Source organism: Arachis hypogaea, chromosome 3 (assembly GCF_003086295.3).
Source record: "Arachis hypogaea cultivar Tifrunner chromosome 3, arahy.Tifrunner.gnm2.J5K5, whole genome shotgun sequence".
In the NCBI taxonomy this organism is placed as follows: Eukaryota; Viridiplantae; Streptophyta; class Magnoliopsida; order Fabales; family Fabaceae; genus Arachis; species Arachis hypogaea.
Window position 1 is genome coordinate 24,312,307 of NC_092038.1, and position 24,520 is coordinate 24,336,826.

The 24,520-nt window shown below is 32.0% G+C and overlaps 2 protein-coding genes across 8 annotated transcripts; one reads left to right on the plus strand and one right to left on the minus strand.

The window, feature by feature from the left end:
- The first annotated feature begins 1,280 nt into the window (after positions 1–1,280).
- On the plus strand, positions 1,281–10,247 carry LOC112789909 (sec1 family domain-containing protein MIP3). 7 transcript variants are annotated; one of them, XM_072232625.1, is made up of 11 exons: positions 1,281–1,787; positions 2,506–2,607; positions 2,740–2,880; positions 2,974–3,490; positions 3,573–3,800; positions 4,814–4,957; positions 5,986–6,135; positions 6,697–7,203; positions 7,755–9,287; positions 9,410–9,478; positions 9,860–10,247. In XM_072232625.1, exons 5-11 carry the CDS (start codon positions 3,717–3,719, stop codon positions 9,986–9,988), a joined length of 2,616 nt encoding a protein of 871 aa, XP_072088726.1. In that variant the 5' UTR covers positions 1,281–1,787; positions 2,506–2,607; positions 2,740–2,880; positions 2,974–3,490; positions 3,573–3,716; the 3' UTR covers positions 9,989–10,247. The 7 variants fall into 7 exon arrangements, with proteins under 7 accessions (XP_072088726.1, XP_072088722.1, XP_025687857.1 ...); XM_072232621.1 differs by having other exon boundaries at positions 3,162–3,490; XM_025832072.3 differs by having other exon boundaries at positions 3,313–3,490.
- Positions 10,248–19,481: 9,234 nt separating this feature from the next.
- On the minus strand, positions 19,482–23,083 carry LOC112789911 (aspartate aminotransferase, mitochondrial-like). Its single transcript, XM_025832074.3, has 8 exons — positions 22,769–23,083; positions 22,347–22,452; positions 22,135–22,239; positions 21,871–22,043; positions 21,107–21,266; positions 20,500–20,595; positions 19,959–20,053; positions 19,482–19,874 (listed from the first exon to the last, which is right to left on the minus strand). Exons 1-8 carry the CDS (start codon positions 22,942–22,944, stop codon positions 19,802–19,804), a joined length of 984 nt encoding a protein of 327 aa, XP_025687859.1. The 5' UTR covers positions 22,945–23,083; the 3' UTR covers positions 19,482–19,801.
- Positions 23,084–24,520: the final 1,437 nt, after the last annotated feature.

A 24,520-nucleotide genomic window follows, 5' to 3' on the forward strand; every position in this document is an offset into this window, starting at 1 on the left:
GAGTTTAGGAGTAATTAGGTTAAGTTAGAGGAGTAATTTAGCCTGCATTTGTTCACAGAAACAGGACATTGAAATGTGGACACAGAGACATAAAATTATGTTAGACAGAGCTAGGAAACATGGATAGAAATAATATATTCAGACACTGAATTAGTGTATTTTGTGTTCAATCCTAACAGGAAGGATACAAAGACACTAACAAAAGACACAACTTATTTTTTATTTTTTCTTTTATTATTCTTATTAATTTTTCATAATTATATTTTTTATTATTATATTTTTCGTCTCAAATTTGTTTTGAATGAAAAAATGAGAATTAATTAGATTTTTATAATTTATTCTAGTTTATTACCAAACAGAATACAAGAACACAAAATTTCATGTCTATGTTATTTATGTCTTGTTCTCAGTATCTTATCTTGTTCTATTATCAGAAAACAAACGCAAATTGTTGATAGTTTTTAGGATTTTCGTAGTTTTGTCTACTAAGCCTATCTTTTATGGTTATAAGGCAGTTTTAATTATTCTATAGTTAGATTTATCAGTGTCATAATCTTTTATTATCAGTTTTGATACTTTAATCGAAATTGAAATGTATCCAATCTTTAATTGTTGCATTTGAATCATTTTAAAACCTAATTTATTTAAATATGTGATTTACCTTTTTTTTTTTTTACCTTTATTTGTTATTTTTTTTAATTTTTTATTCCTAAATTCTTTGAGGTTTACAAATAATTTTAAAATGTACGGGTTATTTTTTTTAGAAGATAGGATAAATTAAAAAATATTATAAAAGTCAATATCTATTATTATTGTAACTTTTTATAAAAGAAAACTATTAATAAAAATCGAATTAAATTTTGGAAATTGCCAAAAAGCCAATGTAATTAAAACTTTAAATTTTCAAAATTTGATTTCGACCCTTAGAGATATTGATATTTCTGGTTTACGTTATTGAATTGAACTCCATTTTCCTTATTTTTCCAGCATCCGTGTGTTTTCAGTATGATTTTGAAAACCAGATCAGACCAGCCAGTCAAATCAGTCTCACCGCAAACCGATAGTTTTAGCGGTTTGGTTTATTAATAAAAACCACTATTTTAAGAATTGGAGACGAACTGTTGAACCCGTCTAGTTTATAGAAAACGACGTGGTTTTTTTCTGTGTATTCTCAGCATGATTCTGAAAACCAGATCAGATCAGTCGGTCAAATAAGTCTCACCGCAAACCGATAATTTTAGCGGTTCGGTTTATTAATAAAAATCACTATTTTAAGAATTGGAGACGAACCGTTGAACCCGGCCGGTTTATAGAAAACGACGTGATTTCCTTCCTTGAAAGAGGAAAAAATAGAGGATTGCACGCGTTATCCCCTCCCCTCCCCTTTCTCTCTTCCTCCACCTCCACCTCCACCTCCACCAAAGAAAGCAAACCCTAGCCACCACCAATCGTTGTCGCCGTCTGTCGGAGTGAGAGACTGCTGCCACCGTCCGTCGCACTCAAGAACTTCCGTCTTCGTGCTATCGGTCCTCTCGCTGGATCCTCCGCGTCGTTTGCTCGCGTCTCGCCTCTCTCCTCTGTGCTCGGCTGCTCGCGCCTCCCTTCGCCAGTGAGTGCTCGAGCTGTGCGTGTTGGTTGCCTCTCAGTCTCACTCGAGTCTCGTCTCAGTCACACTGCTAGCATCTCGTGGTTCGTCTGTCTCGTCGCCGGCGGCAGAAGCAACTCGTGGGGTTGTCTCTTGCTTCGTCGCCTTCCGTGGGTGGTCGCCGACTCGCCGTCGACCGTTGGTGAGTCCCTGCACCATCGCTTCCCTGTTCTCTCTTTTTCAGATTTCCCTTCTCCCTGTATTTTTGCATGTTGCTGAATTGCTAATCAATAAATTTGCCTTGTTGCTGATCTAAATGTTGCTGCAAATCGTGACTGAACTAGGATTTGTTAAATTTGTTGCTGTAACTTGAATTTGTTGCTGAATTTGTTGCTTCCCAGTCACAGACTCAGAACAGAATGCTCAGTCAGTGTTTGGTTGATTGGCTTTGCTCACTGATTGTATTTGATGATAAATTTTAAATTGATAACTCTATTACTGCTTTACTGTCTGTTTCTGTAGTTAAATTTTATTAAAGTTTCTTGAATTTGCACTGCCTATGTTACTGATTCACTGTTCCTTCAGTGCTTTTTGTTGTTGTTAATCATTGTGATGAGCTTTGTTAAAATTGGGTTGAAAACTGTTAATCTTTCTTCATTTTTCATTGTTCTAACTTCTGTTCTTATAAAAAATTTGCAATTGGTGATCTTTTGATTTATTATATGCTTCATGGTTTTAATTTCACTTTGCTTCTAGGCTTTGAAATCAGTTATGATAACTGTGATGCAATTATTTAGTTGGATAACTGATGTAACTATTGAGTTCAAGAGATTGAGTTTTTTTGTTCTCATTATTAGTAACACATGGATAGTTTAGAATTTTCTATTTCTTTCCCTTACTTCTGAAGTTTGTTATTTCAGAAGGTTCAGTGTTGGCTTCAACTTTCAAATGGGAATTGGGAGCTGGTGAAGATAATAACATCTTCTGGAACTGAGTCTGTTGTTTCACAGCCTGATGGGAAAGTAAGATATGATCTAGAATTACGACAGTACACAGTGATGTTTGTTCCATCTAGTTGACTCAGTGAGACAACTGGGAAATGCTCTTTTTTGGTCTGATTAACTAACTTCAATATTTAACCTTGTTAATTATAGGTTTTAATGCACGATGAAAGCTTAATATCAGCAAATCCTGATATTCTTGATGGAGTGGATGACCTCATGCAACTTAGTTATTTAAACGAACCTTCAGTCTTATACAACTTACAATATAGATACAACCAGAATATGATCTATGTAAGTCTTTATATTGCTGATCTTTTCCCCTCATCAATTTGCTTCCTTATCATAAGTCATAACAGCTTTATGGGCATATCTTGTACAATTCAGACAAAAGCAGGGCCTGTTTTGGTTATATTGAAGCCTACAAGTGTAAAAGAATTAAAAGGGCTTGTTTTGTTTTACTTTTTGACTCACTACATTAAGGCAATATTCTTTATCTTTAACTTGTGCACTGCAATTCAATCCAGCTATTTTTAATGGAAGTCTAATTATGTTAATTGTCAACAAATTTGCAGCAAGTCTTTGCATATTTTTTATGATTAATTACATTTAGTTGGTGATATTTTATGTAGGGTTTTAAATTTGAAAGATCTTTTAGGATGTTTATTTATAATTTATTTGTTATTTTATTATGGAACGGTTTTTCCGGTTGGACCAATAAATTAGTGAACCAGTGACTAGAGTGGTTCGATGACTGGTCCGGTTTTCAGAACCTTGGTTCTCAGTTCTTGAGCACATCGATATACTCCTTTAGGAACAAAGACTTGCTGTTTGGTGGATTTCTTTTTCAGAGTCACTGCGAGGGAATACTTCTTTGGGTTGCGAATCTCAAGAACAGCTCCTGGTATGTTCGACCTAGTTACGTGCCTGTCCCTTTGCAATTTGAGATTAAGATTAAGATCTCAATTTCTCATTTGCAATTTCAGTCGCTCTCTAAAGTCTCAACGTACTGATCCGTTTCCTCTTCGAAATGCTAACCAATAGTTTGGTGCTTATGGAATACTAATCTTAACAAAATTCATAACGCTCTGAATGTTCGGGCCTTGTGTTCTCCATCTGAAGGAAATGACATGCGTATTCTACTGAATCGGGAAAAAGAGAAGACAATGGCTTTGGTTGATGTTATCATTTCTTGCACCGATTCCCTCAAACAGGTTAATTAATCTTTATATTTTCCTGTTATTGCTTGGTCATTTTGTGAATTTGATTTTTAATTAGTCCACTTCTGAATTTCAAGAACTTAAAAACTTTTTGCTTTTAGAAGGATTTTATTTTATTATTTTTTTTTCAATTTTGATGTGATTTTGAACGGTCTTAGTGTCCTAAGAACTTATTTTTTTATGCAGAGCTACGATCAGAGCTGAGACACTTTACCTTTGAGTGTTAATGGAATAATCTATAATCCAATAAGGCAAAACGTTGTTGCAAAACTCATTTTATATTTAATTTTTAGGTTATATTTCATTGAAATCTATATTTCTTGTATCAAGCTGCTGAAATTGCATTAGCCTTGAAATCACTTTTCATGATAATTTTTGTTGTTATTCAATATTGTTTCTTACTGGAACATTTTGGTCACAGACGATGTGGTCGTCAATAGCAAAACTAAATAAAAGAGGAGAAAATTGCTATGGACTGAAAGTCTCAAGCAGGCTGCTATTTTTATTACGGAATCTAGATGTTTGAACAGATTCAATGAATTCTTATCGTTATATCCATTTCATGTTGTTGATAGAGCCCTTGCTTTTGTGTTTTTCAACCAATTTCATCAATTGTTGCCTTTTAACCACCTTTATTCACAAATATTTAAGTTGAATACCATTTTTAGGAACTCACAATTAACACACATGCATTTTTGTTTGGTTTAAAGTGATAAGGTATGTTTTGTTGTAATTAGCTTGGTCTTGTTGGCATATGTTGTAACTTGATGACTGCATACAGATGATACCCTTTTGTTTTCTAAAACTTATTTTGAACCTCCTGTAAAACCTTCTAGACCTATCTTTGTGATGGAGTTATCATATAACTAATTTTCATTTTCCTTTTTGTTAGCATGAAATAAAATGATCGGTACATGGACCTAGTGTGTACCAATATAATTGCATTTATGCATCTTGGGCTGCACCCATGACTTTGGCTTTGTCTTGCAATACGTGTTTATTTTCAGATATCAGAGCATGTGGAAGATGCTATTGTTTATTTAGATGCTGGTTCTACAGAGAGTTTCCAGTTTATAGGGGCATATCCTATACTTCTTGATCTTGGAGCACAAGCTATTTGCAGTTTGGAAAGTATGTCAGTACTTGATGCGGTATGTAGTAGTTTCATATTTTATCAACATTGTCTTTACTCTGTGGACTTACAGTAGGCTGCTTCACATTTGATTAATCATTGAAAGGGCAGAAAATGTAGTCCTTTTTTTGGTTGGCAACACCCGCGGTGACCAATTAATCCAATTCGGAGCCTAGTTAGAATTAAGGCTCTTCAATCTCCAAGGAGTGTGTTTAGTGAGGATCAAACCTGGACCTAGTCTTGTTTTTTTTTTTTAAAATAAAAAAAGAGTATATATCTATAAAAAAAAAAAAATTGAAGATTTACTGGCTGATGGCAAATCTTATAGTTCATTATTTCCATACCTAAACTTGTTACAGACTTTTAGTAACAATTAATTGAGGGAAGATATATGGTTTCAATAAAAAACAAGCAAGTCACTAACATTTGTAACTGACTTACTAGTAATGGTCAGTGTATGTTAGGTTCAGAATTTTGTTTTTAGTTTTTGATATTGGGAATTGAAATTATCAAATAAATTAAAACCCCTACTTCCTTTTGGCCTTATGTAACAAAAGGTAACAAATACTCACCAGGTTGGACTACATAATGCTGTATTGTCATTTGTCAAAAATGTAACTCCTGCAGAAAATGGACGGTGTCCTTTTGGGATCTGGAAATTCATTTAAATCTTGTTTGAATTGTTGAACATTTCAATATAGAGAATTGAATATTTTAACATTTTATATAATGATGTCATAGGATTTGATCCCTAAACCTTTCCATCCTTTAAAAATGGCAGCCTAGTGCGCAAGGCTTCCAGTTGTGGTCAGGTTTGGAGAGGGATATATATAGCCTTATCCCTTCAAGCAGAGATACCAATTCCAAGTCTTGGTGCTATATGAATTCTGGTGTCTTGTTGCCTTGATCATGATGTGTATTAATATACGTTTCTCAATTTCATCCACTAGCTCAGATTAATGCGGTGCAAAAAATATTTGTACCTTGTATAATTGTAGCAACTCCTCATCAATTATAATCAACTTTAATTTATGGTTCGTTGTATAGGTGGCTGATTGGAACTCACATTCTAATCCTGCGGGGAAATTTGTGGTTATTACATCACGCCTATTAAGTGATGCACATCGGTATATTTTACGTTGCCTGAGTGCACATCAAGTTGTTCGTCACTGCGTTATATTTACATCTATCTCAGAGGTGCTTATTCATAATTACTGCTCTTGACTGTTATCTTTGTACTTTCCATGTTTATAAATTCATTATTGGACTTACTCTTACCTATATATTGGGAAAAAGCTTCCTCACTGGGTGTGAATATTTCTCCCCCTTTCTTTGTTCTTTATAACATGATAGTTTACTGCATTCTATTTAGAAGCCTTCCTACGTAATCATGTAATGATTTTTCTGGATGAATCATACTATCTTGTCAGAAAGAGGTTTTGTGCAACTTAGAATGGAGCTTGGTGATTTATTTAATATGTTGCTTTAATCCTGATATTCCAAGTGACTAAACTTTTGTTACAAAATAGGAAGAAGTTTTTGGTAGTATTTTTAACTTGGCCCTAAGTCCTTCAAATTATCAGCATCACGGTGAAATTATCTTATTCTTAATCTTGTGCCTAAATATGACACTTGGATTGCAATGTTACATTTATTTTGTTCCAGGACCTTTTGGATAGCAATATTACATTTATTTTGTTCCAGGACCTTTTTTCTCTTTCGCTTGGTAAAGATGTTTTAATAGTAGTTAAAATGCAGGCAGCTCATTCGGTGTTTCCGGATTCACCTCTGGGACCAGATGCCTATCGTGAATATGAATCCTTATTGGTTCAAGATTATGACGAACTAAATAAGAAATCTGGGGCAAAACCTAGGCAGTTTGGTAGTAAAGTCCAGGCAAAGATTAAATTTGAAGACGGAGGACGTTCAAAACTTTCTCCCAGTGGAGAGGATGTTCCTCATCTTGAAGCTAGTTCAAGTGGAAGAGATTTTTTGGAACAGACTCCATTGGACTCCACTGAAGATGCAGTGTTTAAATTGGATGTTTCTGTTCATCATTTTCCAATGATTTTATGTCCCTTATCACCAAGAGTATTTGTTCTACCTTCAGAAGGATTGATGGCTGAAGCACACTTATCATCTGAGCATGAGGATTCCATTGGTCCTGGATTTCCTCCCTTAAGTACTGGTATGCTTTCTGATACAGATGATGTGCCTCCAGGTGCAACTCTCACAGCACACTTTCTCTACCATTTGGCGGCCAAGGTAAATAGTGGCTCACACTTTTGCTGAAATGTTTGCCTACCTCTGGTGACTTGATTTCTGCATTTCTTTTTCTATTCACTGGATTCTTATATTATATGCTTCACCCTGAGTTCTGTCCCTATTACAATCTTGTACATCATGAGTGATAGATCTGTTGCATGCCAGCATCCTACCATCTTACTGGGGTACCTATAGATCCATTTAAAAAGTATGTAAATAAAATAAAATAATAAAAAATATTAAAATAAATTTTAATTACTATGTATGTTGCCTATGTAAATATGTAATATACCTTGCTCTTGATGGCCATTTCAAACATTTGGTTTTTAATAATACAATGTTGTTTGATCATTGTAATTAACCCTATTAAATGAGAGAAGACTGCTGTTGCCATTGCTTTTGTATTATTAAGAATGTTGGTAACTCTCTCCTCGATGACTACCTCTGGTTTGGTTTTGTTTTGTTTATTATTATTATTATTATTATTATTATTATTATTAAATTCCTCCTCTAATATGTTACATTGGCTGTTTCTTTTGTTTATGATGTAGATGGACTTGAAAATGGAAATTTTCTCCCTTGGGGATATGTCAAAAACTGTTGGAAAAATTTTGACTGACATGTCAAGTCTTTACGATGTAGGCCGCCGTAAACGGTCAGCAGGACTGTTACTCATTGATCGCACACTTGATCTCCTTACTCCTTGCTGTCATGGTGACTCACTATTTGACCGTATGTTCTCTTCTTTGCCCCGAAGGAATCGAATTTCCAATACCCAAGGTAAAGGTTCAGGGCTCCAGCTCAAACTTGGTTCTTCGTACCTGCAACGTGCTCCTTTAGATGCTCAGATACCACTTACAAAGATCCTTAATGATGAAGATTGGCAAATAAACAACTTTCGGCTTTTAGAAAGTGTTGAAGCTTTTCTATGTGGTTGGAACTCTGGTGATTCTGATTCTCAGGTTACAGGTTTGATTAATCTTGGTCAGAAAATTCATGAAAAAGAGAGTCACTCTAGTGCAGAAATACTCATTGGATCTTTTGTTTCCTCTGAAACTTTCCGTGGAACCCCATTCTTGGAAGCTATACTGGATAGAAGAACAAAAGATGGGGGCTTACTAGTAAAGAAATGGCTACAAGAAACTCTGCGCAGGGAAAACATTACTGTAAATGTGAAATCCCGTGCTGGTTTTGTTACAAAACCTGAGCTACAAGCTATGATCAAAGCATTGACTGGGAGCCAATCATCTTTGCTGAAGAATAAAGCAATTATCCAAATTGCTTCAGCCACATTGTTTGCACTTGAAGAAACAAATTGTACCAAGTGGGATGCATTTAGCAGTGCAGAGAAGATTCTGAGTGTGAGTTCAGGGGAAACCAGTCAAAGTCTTGCTGCTCAAATTGGTGATCTCATCAATAAGAGTGCTCTGTTGGGATCTCAAGTAAATAAAGGGAAAAGTGAGATGTCAAAAGGGTTACTTTCTTTGCAAGATGCTATTCTGTTGATGATTGTTGGATATATATTGGCCGGTGAAAATTTTCCATCATCTAGTTCTGAAGGCCCATTTTCTTGGCAGGAGGAACGCTTGTTAAAAGATGCTGTTGTAGATGCCCTTCTTGAAAATCCATCAGTTGCAAATCTCAAGTTTCTAGATGGGATAAGGGAAGAGCTTGAGAAAAATGTATGCAAGTCAAAATCGGAGAAAGATACTGAAAAACTAGACATCGATGATTTTGATGATGAGCAGTGGGGGGAATGGGGGGATGAAGATGTTGAGGATGACAGCAAAAATGAACAAGCGTATGGTGACGTGCAACTTAAGTTGGAGTTGCGCGACAGGGTGGATAACTTGTTCAAATTTCTTCATAAGTTATCCAATCTGAAAAGAAAGAATATACCACTTAGGGATGGATCATTGACCATGGAAGGCAATTTCAGTGAGGATTCCTATATGGGGAAAGGATTACTTTATAAGCTACTAACAAGGGTGCTAGGCAAGTATGACGTGCCAGGGTTAGAATATCATTCTTCCACTGTAGGTCGTCTGTTCAAAAGCGGGTTTGGCAGATTTGGCCTTGGTCAGGTGATTAGTGTTTCTTACCCTTTTTGCATGACTCTTGCTTTAGTAGTTCAGTTCTTCAAATATTCTATATCTAATTTTTCATTCTTTCCACCTTTATTGTTCTGCTAAATACAATACTTCAGGCAAAACCAAGTCTTGCTGATCAAAATGTCATTTTGGTGTTTGTTATTGGGGGCATTAATGGAGTCGAGGTGAATTTCTAGACTGCCCTGGTCTGATCTGTTTATTATTATTGTCTTTTTGTAGTGAATAAAAAAGATGGTCACTTTTTAATATGGTAGTAAAATGAAATACCATATTCTGAACTGACTGTTTTTTTTATGTGAATTTGGATTCTCTCATCTTTGAAATGAACATAATAATGTTCTGTTCACATCTCCACCATCGATAAACAATCAATGGTCAGGATGTAAACATAATCTTGTTATGGCCATTTTGAACATAAGAGGATCCAAATCCTTTTATTTTCCACATTTTCATTGGTTTGCTGTATTTAACATTTTATTTAAAACTTTCTCCTTGTTGGCATGGATTAGTAATATAATACTATCAATTACTTTTCTGTCACAAAGGTTCGTGAAGCTCAAGAGGCATTGGCTGAAAGCGGAAGACCTGACATAGAATTGCTTGTTGGTGGAACAACTCTTCTAACTCCTGAAAACATGCTTGATTTATTGCTAGGGGACTCCAGTTTCTTTTAATTCTTTTGTTTGCATATGTAGGAGATAGAAATCCAATTTATTATTTTATTGTATCTCCTAAATCATGTATGTTATAAATGATATAGATTACCGGATAAAAGTTTTGATCTTTATCAAAATCTGAAGGGAAATGAACCTAAGATAGGGTATTTTGCCAAACCCTTGGTAAAATGGAATGTTTAGTTATCTCATGCTAACAGGAACATTAGCAGACTAGCATTGATCAACGAGTTGAATGAAATGAAAGATTGTGTTAAAATTATAGGTTCATACAAGTATGAAACAGGCAAATAAATATGCTTTTTTGAAAAAACACAACTTAGTTTATATATATATAATTTTGGTGACACCTAGCGCTCCTTTAAATCTACCAAATCACAGCAGGGGGATTAGTTTCAAACTACGGAAATTTGGAAAATTAATTTTATTTCTAAATTAATTAGTTTGTTTGAATTTTACGAAGAAATGAGAATTAAATTAATTTTGAAATCTAATAGATTTCATCTCGTTTGTATTAGAATTTTTTTAGATAAGATACGATTAAGCTTTTATTCAATAATCAATTTGGTCACTGTGTTTTAAACATGTTTAATTTGGGTTTGGAGTTTTACAATCATGAATCAACTTTTGACAGAATATTTGTGTGTAGTAATCGCCACTGAGGTAGCTAATGACTAGCACGATTCAACTTTTGACAGAATATTTGTGTTTAACCATTAATAGGTTCAATTTTGTGTTTTGAGGGACCAGATTGAGTTCTACAGTAGACGGTCACAATGATAGTTACTGCATGCATTAGATAATATTCTGCTAACCAAAGTGGTTGTGAAATGAACAAGTTGATTCATGGTTGCAAAACATGGCTTTTTCTTTTTCAACCATAACAAGGTCACACCAAAATTCGCCACCAAGGTAGAATAAGAATTAGGATACAAAATATATATTAAAAATAAATTAAACTACACATGTATTTATTCATAAATACATAGTGACTGATTTTAGTATGTAAATAACATTTATTTTTTTTATATGGATTAAACATGGGATTTTTTAAAATAAATAAAATAAATGTTTTATTTATGGATATAGGTTATTTGGAACGTTTTGACCGATTTGTGCAGCATGTCTTATTTCGTTTACACGTATGTGCATATCTCGTTTATAATTTACATTGTAAACGAGATAAGACATGTCAGCAAGTACACATATCATGTTTATACACATGATCTCATGCGTGGCTGTAAATGAGATAAGCACATACTTATTTTATTTACATTGTAAACGAGATAAGACTTAGATGAGACTATATAAGTAACTCGTTCACGGTGCCTCTAGTGTCACTATCTATACCCATCAACCTTCATTTCTCTCTTTGTCCCATGTTTTGTTGATATTCTTGAGATACTTCAACGTTATGGCACGCGCAGATGCATGGGACGATGGCATTAACCACCTAAATGCTACTTGGCACATCGTGGGAGCAATCGACTTCCAGGTCAGTATTGTTGTTTTTATCTTTTAAATAAATAAGCATATGTGATTATAGTTAGGGAACTTATATAGATTTGGTGTTATTATACATGGGTAGAATAGATTATATTTTGCTAATATAAAATAGGTTATTTGGCAAGTTATTAACATTTGTTAGATGTCGAATGTATTTTTAGTAAATGTTAATTTACTAATTAATTTAATTTAAGTTATTCATTAATTGTTTATTAAGCTATCTTACTTTTTTTAGTCGAATTTTATATTTTTAATTTTAATTTTAAATATGCTAAAGAATTTAGTTTGAAATCCAAGATTTTACAATTGAAATAGATTTGCTATTAAAAGGTTTCATTTTTTAACAGAAGCTTCGCCTACTACTATTTAGGCGGGTGAGACACACTCTTACACCACCGGACACCATTGTCCCTTACCTGAGGGAGGCTGGGTTTGGCGACACAATGCATCTTAGGGACTTCGTGTTTGACAACTCCCTGATCACTGCATTCGTGGAGTGATGACATCCAGAGACCCATACTTTCCACCTGCCATGGGGTGAGTGCACCATCACCCTGCAGGACGTTGCGTACCACCTAGGTTACGCACACATGGAGAGCCAGTGGATGAGTGCTTGCGAGACTTCCAAATTTGGTACCAGCGGACGACATGGGAGTACGTAGAGGAGCTCCTAGGTGCCAGTCCTCCTCATGCTCAATAGTAGGGTGTCCAGAGGAAGGAGTCGTTTAGTATCAAGATGACATGGCTTCAAAACCGAGTCCGGCATATGCCAGCGAATGCAGATGTAGCCACCCTCCGTCAGTACACAAGGTGTTACATCTTGTTGCTGATCAGGGATTACCTGGTGACAGACAAGTCAAACAATCAGGTGCATATAAGATAGTTGCCACTTTTGGATGACATCGCTAGGTGCCGCAGTCTGTCTTGGGGATCCGCAGTGCTTGTATGAATGTACCACTATTTATGCCATGCAGTGCATCGAGATACGACAGATATAGCTGGATGCACTCCGCTCCTGGTCTCGTGGATATACCATAAGTTTCTTTAGTGGTGTCCACTTTAGAGATAGATTCTGAGGTTTTCCCTAGCAGTGAGGTAACTATTTTCATTTACGGTTTTTGTCCTTTCTATTTATGTAATTAAACTTTTTATTGCATGGAGTGAGACAATTTGATTGTTGCTTATGTGAACATGTCGAAATTCTAACATACCTCCCTAACGAATTCAAACATCATCAGTCAAAATTCTAACCAAAATAAGCTAATGCATTCAAATACAAAGTAAGGCTTGCTAATATCTAAGATTTTGTCAGAGGGCGATACCGAGACTCCAAAGACAATCATCAGTGAATTGCTTGCAACGTATATGGTACTTTAACCGATCCAACTCCACAACTCAGTACTCAACACTTTTTTGAATGTTGTAATTCTCCACGCCTTGCATGACTGCCTCTCTGCTTCTAGATCTGTAACCAACTCTAAACTCCAAATTACCTTCTATGTTGTAATCATCCGCACCCATATTGAAAAATGGAGTTACCTCGTGCATCACGTTCAAATCCAATGTATCAGAGTGGCTGGGTACAACTTATAACTCTGGAACTGGCTGCGGAGTAGGCAAAAGGTATCGAACTGATCCACCAATTGGAGTCTCTGGTACGAACTCATCCTCGTTATCATCTTCAGAAGAACCGCTTTCGTTGCTATCAGCAATATACTCTTCATTGAACTTCTCACCGTCCACGTCCATGTCTACCGCTGGTCTAGCATAGTGCAAGAATGGTGGTGCAAGAAGTGAGTCATTCTAGAAGAAATTCGTGCTGCCAAAACTACCACCACCAACATCACAAACATTCGCAGAAAGCTCCATCACTTGTTCAGCCATGATTCTTCCGTGGATATCAAATATGAGGCGCACATACTCATCGTCATCGAGTTAGAACAGACAAAACTAAAATACATTGTTTTCCCTCGTTGCTAACATTCTATATCCAATTCTTTCTGTCTCTTTTCTCTCATTACTACCGAGGTGCGTCAATACCAGACTCTTTAACTTAGACAAAGAATCTGCTCTCTAAGTGCACAGCAGAATATGTTTCTCACACTTAAAAAAACTACTAACACTAGATATTTCTATTAAATTTTTGAAAAAATGGATGAGAAGAAGGATTGAGATGTTTGTGGAGAATACCAATGGTTTGTAGATCCTTTTATAGCTGATTGAATTTTGTCGTATTATATCTCGTTTACAGTGACAATGTTTTAACTTAGCGTACATCTCGTTTATAGTATAAACGAAATAAATATGTGCATATCTCAGTCACACTTTAATATGAAGTTATTTTTTTAAAATTGATATTAATCAAATTAGACTGTCCAATTTGTTTGAGGAGGAAAAATAATCTATAAATTAGAGAGTCCGATTTCAATTTTTTATTTTTTTTATTTTTGAAAACAAATATCGAAGGATCCAATTTCAATATTAAAGTTTGTTAATTTTCAAGAACATAAATCGGAATTTGTAATTTTTTTAGAAAAATCAAACAATGTAAATCCGTAAGTATTAGTTTTGGACACTACTGTATAACCGAAAGAAAAATCGGTGCCTCCGATTCTTGAATCACATGGCACTGAAAAAGTGAAAATCACATTCTCTGCCTCATCTTTTCGTGATACACGCGCACACAGGGGATATTAAAGATAACATGCAGCAAAACATAGGGAGGCCAAAGTGAACATGTGTAAAATCAATCCGCCAATTTTGAAAAACAAAAGGCATCCAAGATTGAAATTTGAATGGTTAAAAATCATGGATTATTAAAACCATGGACATTGATATATATATATATATATATATATATGACTATATCATAACATTTACAAATTACATTGCTTAATTACCCACACAACTGATGTGCCATACTTCAACTTAGCACAAACACTAACTACTACTGACACAATTGGAAACCAGTCTCCCATCCATATCACAATTTTCACTCGCCTAAAACAAAAAACTTCATGAACATAGACATCCTCGTAAAACTCATTCAAATAAGTACCCATCAAGTGAACAAAAAAAAAAAAAAGTACCCATCAAATCCTTCATTTCCATTTTTGTTTTACCCGCTCCTCGGAGACCTGGGGTAAATTGCATATTTTAAATTACTAACTTGCGTACTGTGACTGATGTCTATGCTGTACTTTGAGCTTATATCATTTAACTAGTCTTCAATAATAAGATATACTCAACATAAAACATACTATTTCAATTATATAATGAGCGTGTGCATGTTATTATTTTGAAGGATGCCCTTCAGATTCTCAGACATTCTAGTGTACGCTTACAAAATTTTCATGTTAATCAGTTGCATAAACGACAATATTGTAAGCATAAACACTGAAAAAGGTTTATGGAGATGAAGGTGTATCACGAAATTGTGGAGGACAGATAAAAAAAATTTGAGGGTCAGATTTGTGTTTATACAAAAAATTTGAGGATTAGATTTGTGTTTAATTTTTTTATTATTTTAAAAATACAAATCTAAAGATCAAATTTATTATACTCAGATTTGTATTTATACCGAGAATTGGCTAGTGAAAAACTAGGTGAGAAAGGATATTTAAGGATGAAGAAAGACATAGCTGCTAGTGCTAAATAAGGTTATGTGAATTGCAATGATGCTTCTTATCTAATTGCTTAATTAGTTATATTATGTGCAATATGTATTGAAGCATGTTCTTTCTTTGTAATTATGATTATATATAAATATAGGAAAAAAAGATGTAAAATGTCAGAAATAAATATTTTCACATCTTAATAGAACCGTTTATTTTAAGTTTGATCTACTCTTTTATTATTTATTATTTGAGAATTTTTCGAACTGATTCATCAACTTATGGCACATTATGCCTAGCAAAGAATTTATTGTTATATGGTAAAGAAGCTATTAGTTGTTAGTTGGTAGTCGGTATTTAAAATTTAAAGATGTTAGTTGGTAGAAAATCTAGGAAGTATCATATTGTCAAAATTAAAAGTCTAATAATCTTTATAAATGGATAAAATTTCACCTTCTTTTTTTTGAGAGATGTTAAAATGATATTTTCATCTTTTTTATTTATAAAATGTACACTATCTTTTTTTATAACTCTTAAAAATCTCCCTCTTTAATCTGTCTTAAATTTTTTGTGTTAGTTAACACTAATTTTATCCAATTTTCAAGAAAAAATAAATTATTTTTTTAAAAAATTCTCTTTAATAAAATTTTTTTTTTGTGATTAAATTTTGTTTACCAAAATATCCTTTAATAAATTATTTTTTACTGCTTAAATTATATTTTTACCAAAATTTTTTTTAAGAAAATTTTAATGATTAATTTTTTTGAGATACTTTTCAATAAATTTTTAATTATTAAATTGTGATTTTGCCAAAATTTTTGTTAACAATTATTTTTTAATTTTATTATTAATTTTTTGATATCAATCTATATTATTTTAATATTAAATTAAAAAATTTTTATCATTGTTAATATGTATAACAATTAATATTAATAAATAATTTGTTTCATAGAACTATTAAAAAATATTAATAACTTTATCAAAATTTAAAAATAAGTCGAGAGGGATAAATCCAAAATTTAAAATATTAACATTTCATTCCTTCACATCTTTACAAAGCAAGTTCCTTAATAATTAAAAAAAAAAGTAAAGTATTGTTTTTGTCCCAACGTTTAGGGTAAGTCATATTTGTGTCCCTAACGTTTAAATCGTCCTTTTTGTATCCCTAACGTTTATAAAAGTGATTCAATGTTATCCTACTATTAATTATACTAACAAATCAGATTATATTTTTCAATTATTCTCACTTGGATGCATTCATTCTCAATTAGGTCTCACTTGGATGTGTTCGATTTTAATATTATACCCACTATTTGTGTTTAGATTCAATTATATCCCTAGAAAAGTGAATTATGTAAATGTTGTAGGAATTAGTTTCAACTTTTGATGAGCTATTTTTCGGAGTGGATCATCGATTCTATCCCAAACATTTGTATTCTAACTTCAAGAAGAGATTTTTAAAACTCAAACTAAAGCATTCATGATGTGTAATTGACGGCAGGATAACATTGAATCACTTTTACAAACGTTAGGGATACAAATAAGACGATTTAAACGTTAGGGATACAAATAGGATTTACCCCAAACATTGGGGACAAAAATGATACTTTATTCTTAAAAAAAATTATTGAAGAGTATCTTAGGAAAAAAAATTTAATCATTAAAAAATTTTTTAAAAAATATTTTGAAAAAAAATATAATTTAATCAATAGAAAGAGAATTTGTTAAAGGGTATTTTGGTAAATAAAATTTTATCACAAAAAATAAAATTTTTGTTAAAGGATATTTTTTTTTATAAGAAAGAAAAATGTATATTCTACAAATAGAGGAGAGAGGAGTGTCATTTTAATATCTCTTATGGGAGGAGAATAAAATTTTCTCTTATAAATGTGAGACAACTCTTACCTCTTAAGTTAGTTTTTAGGATAAGTCTAACCGTAATCCATCTCTTCGATATTTCTCTCAACAAGATGATCAGTACCCTTGTTCCACTCCCATTGCTGTCCAACTCTAAGGCTACATTTGTTTTTAAGAACAAGATAAGACAAGACACTGAGAACAAGACATAAAGGACAGAGACACAATTTAATGTTCTTATATTCTGTTTGGTGATAAAATAAAACAAATTATGAAAATCTAATTTATTCTAATTTTTTTCATTAAAAAATTTGAGAAAAAAATATAATTAAAAAAAATTAACAAGAATAATTAAAAAAAAAATTATTTGTTAGTATCTTTGTGTTCTTTCCGTTAGAATAGACACAAAATATACTAATTCAGTGTTTCTTGACATAATATCTCTGTCCATTATCTCATCTGTCAAGTACGATTTTGTGTCTCAGTATCCTGTATCAGTAATCAAAGTATTTAAATTTTAAAATTACACAATTCTATTGATTGTTGGGATGTGAATTCCATTAGACTATCTCATTTCATGAATTGTGCTAGAAAGCGTAAATGACTCATTTAACGAAAAAAGAATAAAGTATTGATTTTGTCTCTAACATTTAAATTAAGTCCTATTTGTATTCCTAACGTTTATAGAAGTGATTTAATGTTATCTTACCATCAATTATACTAACATTATATTTTTCAATTATTCTCACTTAGATATATTCATTCTCAATTTGGTCTCACTTGAATGTGTTCGATTTTAATATTGTACCAATTATTTGTGTTCAAGTTCAATTATGTCCCTAAAAAGGTAAATTATATAAATATTGTAAGAATTAGTTTCAACTTTTGATGAGCTATTATTCGGAGTGAATCATCAATTCTATTCCAAACATTTGTTTTCTAACTTCAAGAAGAGATTTTCAGACTCCAACTAAAGCTCATGATGTGTAATTGACGGCAAGATAACATTGAATCACTTTTACAAACGTTAAGGATACAAATAAGACGATTTAAACGTCAGAGACACAAATAGAACTTACTCCAAATATTAGAGATAAAAACGATTCTTTACTATTTAAATAACACATCTAAAAAAAATATATAATAATTGAACTCAATATTGTTTGTTTGTATTTAACTAAAAATACATTGAAATTACAAAAATGTTATTTTTATACCAAAATCAACTAATAATGTATTTATGTATAAATACATGTGTGATTTAATTTATTTTTAATGTGTATTTATATTCTAACATATATTTTATATTGGTGACTGATTTTGGTATACACGTAGCATAATTGTTAAAAATTATTATTATTAGTAGAAGTTTCAAAAATTTCTTTTAATAAATATAGAATAAATACATCAAAAACTTTGATTTTATGATTTGAGTTATCTATTTTGTGTCCAGCATGTTAAATTTACAAATTATAAATTTTTTATTAAAAATATAAAAAATTTAAATTTTCAATGTATTTTATTTTGCATTCATTAAATAAAAATATTTAAAATTTTTCACTGATAATAAACTTATCACATGTTTTTAGGATACATGTTAGCTAAACCCTTATGATTTGCATATGTAAACTATTTTAATTGATAATCTTGTAACACATGTTAACTAAATCTTGCATTATTTAATTATGGAGACATGACATTGGAAATTGGATAATCAAAGCATTATTAGAAACAAAAAAATGGAATATTTCATGGTGTAATTGACAGCAAGATAATATTGAATCACTTTTACAAACATTAGGGATACAAATAAGACGATTTAAACGTCAGACAAACAAATAGAACTTACTCCAAACATTAGAGACAAAAACGATTCTTTACTATTTAAAATAACACATATAAAAAAAATTATAATAATTGAACTCAATATTCTTTGTTTGTATTTAACTAAAAACACATTAAAATTACAAAAATGTTATTTTTATACCAAAATCAGCCAATAATATATTTATGTATAAATACATGTGTGATTTAATTTATTTTTAATTTGTATTTATATTCTAACATATATTTTATATTGGTGACTAATTTTGGTATACACGTAGCATAATTGTTAAAATTATTATTATTAGTAGAAGTTTCAAAATTTTCTTTTAATAAATACAGAACAAATACATCAAAAACTTTAATTTTATGATTTGAGTTATCTATTTTGTGTCCTGCATGTTAAATTTACAAATTATAAATTTTTTATTAAAAATATAAAAAAATTTAAATTTTCAATGTATTTTATTTTGCATTCATTAAATAAAAATATTTAAATTTTTTTACTAATAATAAACTTATCACATATTTTTAGAATACATGTTAGTTAAATTCTTGTGATTTGCATACGTAAACTATTTTAATTGATAATCTTGTAACACATGTTAACTAAATCTTGCATTATTCAATTATGGAGACATGACATTGGAAATTGGATAATCAAAGCATTATTAGGAACAAACCCACTGTGATAGTATCATAAATAAGCGAGCCTTAAATTCCAACCCACTTCTCAAATATTTATTGTTTGCTAGAAAAATTTGGAGAGGTAGCGAGAAGCACAACATAGTGCTACAAAAAATGGAGATATAAATGCTGAGGGGGGTCTTTAATATGAACCACCCCTTGAAGGTATCACTACCTAACTGCAAATGCACCGCGGTAAAAAGTGTCAACAATAATAACAAGAATGGTTCTAAATTTCTAATTTTATTGAGCTCTGAAAAGGACAATTCGGTGTTTGACATTCCATAAGACAAAAAACTTTTGGCTCTTTGTTCAGCTGAATCATCTAAGCTGATTTTGTGACCTCGTGAATGGCATTAGCTACATATCCAACATTGCCAGTATTAAGACCAGCCATACTGTAATAATAACAGAAAAAGTTAACACAGCTTAGTATAAAATTGGTTTAACTCTGTATAGAAAATGAATACCAGACGAGTTACCTTATTCGACCATTACGAGTCATATAAATATGAAACTCGTTTGTCATACGATCAACTTGTTCAGGTGTCAACCCACTATAGCAGAACATGCCAATCTGCACAAGCAAGCAAACAACAGATGAATTGTGAGAAAAGAGAAAGTATATAAACTAACATTAGTCAATTTTTTTTAATTCTAGAAGTTCTAACTTTTTTAAGGATTTAGAGTGTTTAAAATTTAGAATTTAGGATTAAAGATTTATAATTTAAGATCTAAAATTTAAAATAAACAAAATGATTTTTAAAAAAATTGATTAATGTTGGTTAAAAACCAGTTGGCTCCCTAGCATTGCTGATGAAGAAAACACAACTTTTATAAATTATAACAAAGATAAATTATATTGAACTCTGTTGAGGCACATGAACCTCTCTATTTGAAAGGGTATACACTAATCTCTTTCCTGAGATTCAAGTTATATAACACCCAGTACAAATGGGTGACATGCTGCCATGTATAGATATTAATCTCATGCAATGTCGGTTTAATTGTTCAAGATGAGACCTGGTTGGTTATGTGCTGCCATGGCAAAGGAGACCCCAGTTTTTCTAGGTTTTCTCGCAGGGTGGCACGCATTCCAATGATCCGGTCCGCCATAACCTGTGAAGATAACATCTATATAAGGTCATCACAACTACCACCAAATCTTTATGTTTGTCAATAATTTGTCTTTTTATGTCAGACACAATAAAGATTATTAAGAAATTAAGATTATTCATTTAATATTTTCACTAACCAGTAATAAGTGCTGCAGCCTTTAAGGGTTTTAATTTTTTTCAGACATTCAATATCATTGAAAATATTAAACCTTAAATTTAATTTAAGAGTACCTTACCTAGCTAGGGGCACTCCTTAGCAAAACTATTTTAGTTATATTCTAAAACTGCTTACATATAGAAACATGGTCAATAACAAAAGTTCAATGTAAATCGTAGCTAACATTTTGCGCAAAAGAAGAGTTAGAGAGAAAGAGAGCATATTTAACAAAACACTCAAGACACAACAAATATTGTATGAAATATCAAGTATTTGCATTTGCACGATCTAGTACCACAATGCATTTGCATTACACAAATAAATATGAAAGCATGTGTATATAGGAGCACTCTACCTTAACTTCTTTAAGCCATAAATTCTTCAATTCTGGGTCACCAAGAACAGTTGAAACTATAAGTGCTCCATGAACAGGTGGATTACTGTACATTGGTCTAGCAAGTAGCTGCAATTGACTTTTTACTGCCACAGCTTGTTTCTCATCTTCACAAAGCACGCTGCAAGCAACTTAAGAATATGAGTTCTATCCCTTGGTGAATGTCATTGAAGGCCAATCTAAGGTTTTAAGATTAAGAATTTTCAATGTTTAAACACATTTTAAACGATTCCATTTTTATAGAAAATGAAATATATTAAATAATAAGGGTATATATGGAAGACCAAGATTCATTCCACATAGCATTTCAAAGTTCTTAGTTTCACTTCTACTTATGTTTATCAAGTAATGTTCTTTTAGTGAATTACCATGTTGGTAATTCCATTGGTCATCTGAAATAAACTTGAACCAATTGAGGATACAAAATCATAATAATCATGTCAAAGCTTGTGCCTTAATTATTATGACTCTGCTTCAAGCAGAAAGCTAAGAAGGAAGCCAAAATTTGCAAAAGCTGAACTATGGAAATCAATTTAACAAGAAACTTAAATTGAAGTACGAAATAGTATATATATATATATCTATGTTATGTACTAAAAGAATGATCACAGTTCAACATATCTTGCTTCCCAACCACAATGAAAGCCATTGAGTGTTATAACATTTTTGTGCTTAGTGTAATAGCCTATTTACAAAAGCAAGATTAAAGATAAATATAAAATTACCTAAGGCACCCAACTCGCTGGCCATAGAGTCCCATATTTTTTGCATATGACTGTGCAAGTCCTATCAAATGACCATCCTCAAGAAAAATCCTGATGGCCTTCGCATCTCGCTCTGGATCACCGCTTGCAAAACCTTGATACGCCATGTCAAAGAAAGGAAAATGACCTTTAATCTGAAACAAGAAAAGGGTCAATAATCCAAATCAGAACAAACAATTAAAGCCCGCAATGTTATATACCATTATAAACTGTTTACCAATTTACCTTGATGAGGGACGAGATCTCTCGCCATTGTTCTTCTGAAGGATCTACTCCAGTAGGATTGTGAGCACAAGCATGAAGCAGAAAGAATGAACCATCTGGTGCATTCTGTATAAGAAGTAACAGTTCTAAGAGGTTAGAAGTATAAATTACTAGCAACATTTGATCTAAAAGTTGACCTACAAAGAAAAATCTGAAGAATGAAGGTATTATACCTTTATGTCTTCCATCAGTCCTGAAAAATCCAATCCTCTAGTCTCAGGGTGATAGTAACGGAAGGTCTTCATAGGCACTCCAGCATCCCTCCAAATGTTATGGTGGCTGCAATGTTGATTTAGATAAATATCTAGACATATATGGGACAAACACAAAACTCATAACTAAGTTTAATTATGATGCACTGACAATGTGAGATGCTTTACACAATTGTCCAGTCTCATTCATTCTTTTGGATGATTATTCATGCGGTGAATATAAATAGTAGTCATTTTTTATGACGTGACGTTATGCATATGTAAAATTGCTTTACATCTACCGTGCATCAAAATTAAATTCCATAAATCTCAAAGTACAGAGACCTTTAAAAAAGCCGATGGCAAAATTGAATATTTAAGGAAGATTTGTATCAAATACTCACTTCGCCCATGTAGGCACCGGTATGTAGATCTGGCTGTTTGGATGGAATCGGTGTTGAAATGCAGCGAAAAGTCGACAGGCTCCAGTCCCGGATAAAGCCTGAACTGCACCTATTCTTTTATCTTTGATGAACTCGGAGTTCTCTCCATATGCTAGCTTTAGTGATTCTTCCACCATCTTTATGCTTCCACCAATCGGAAGATACTCCCTGGCCAAACATGTGTTTCAGTGTAAAGCAGTATGGGCATTAATCTCGCATAATATTGCAATACAAAATAGAGAAACAAACTGTTTTCTGTCATATTTTTAGTGTTTTGTCATATTCTGTTTTGTAAACTAAATGCAGTTAATTAAAAGAAAACTATCACCATCCTTGATAGCTAACAGCCTAACACTTTAACACCTTGAAGTGCGAGCCACTTAATCTTTACATCCAGAAATATTTGAACAGTAGATGAAGAATTCGTTCTACAGTAAAAGTAAGTTAAGATCTATTATAAAACTATTCATCTCAAATTTTAAATTGATTAGAAAAACAATATTAATGATTATATTTATATCTTTAACACTTCTTTTAAATAAGAGTCTCTTTTAAATTTGTTTGATTTTCGCTGACATTCTTTTTTCATTTATTTGCTTTATGCTATTTTTTACTTTTGGGGTTTATCAATAATTAAATTCTAGACTTTTGGAACATAGAGCTCTAATACTATATCATAAAATTACTCATCCTAAAATTTAAGTTGATAGAAGAAGACAATATTAATGGTTATATCTCTAACAAGTAGCGATAACAATATGAAAGCACCGGTCCCCAAAGTCTTTTTGAGTAATATAACAAATAAAATTTATTAATTTTTTGTTAACATTTGATCAATAAAAAAATTTTATACTAAATTTTTTAAATTTAATACTATACAAATAAAATATTAATTTAAAGTGTTGGCTAATATTAATAAAAAGTATTAGTTTATAATATTTTTATCATTATTTTATAAAATCTGTATATGGTGAAGGTGAACACATTATTAAGAGGATCCACGGCATTACAACTTCACCATTTTAACTTATGGACACATAAATTAGAAAAATTCAACCATTCCCACATTCTACAAAACCAATTACATTATTAGAATAATTTTGAGATGAATTATACAGTAAAAGATTATAGATATTTCTTTTTATGGAAGGAAAGAAAGATGAAAAAGTTAAAATCCACCTTTTGAACAATAATAAAACAATAAAAAATAACTATAAAAAAAATTATATTCTTTCTATATAATTTTAATCTTTATAGTAGGGTATCCCGAATTCTGAAATTGCCCATTCATCATCCCAACCTACACACCATATATCCTTTAGGTAGGTACACAATTAAAAACGAGGTTGAAAAATAATTTAGCGATGTTCATAGGTTTTCAGCTTTCAGAACAGAAAAGCAAAAATAAAGCAGGATTCTCCTGGTCCTTCTCACTCTCACCTAAAGAATCCAGTACTCATTCTCTTATTGTACACTGAACCGCCCCTCGTGGGTTTAAGGAAAGAGAGAGAGAGAGAAAGAGTTCTGACTTCTGAGAGGATCACAAGTCACAACACGAACAAAGAGCTTCATAATTACAAAGTATATTACTAAGTCCTTAATAAATTTTATTATAAGATAATTAAATTTTTTAAAATATCAATTTAATTTTTTAACATTTTTCTAAAATAAAAATTATTAAAAGCAAATATGTCAGATCCAAAATCTTTTAAA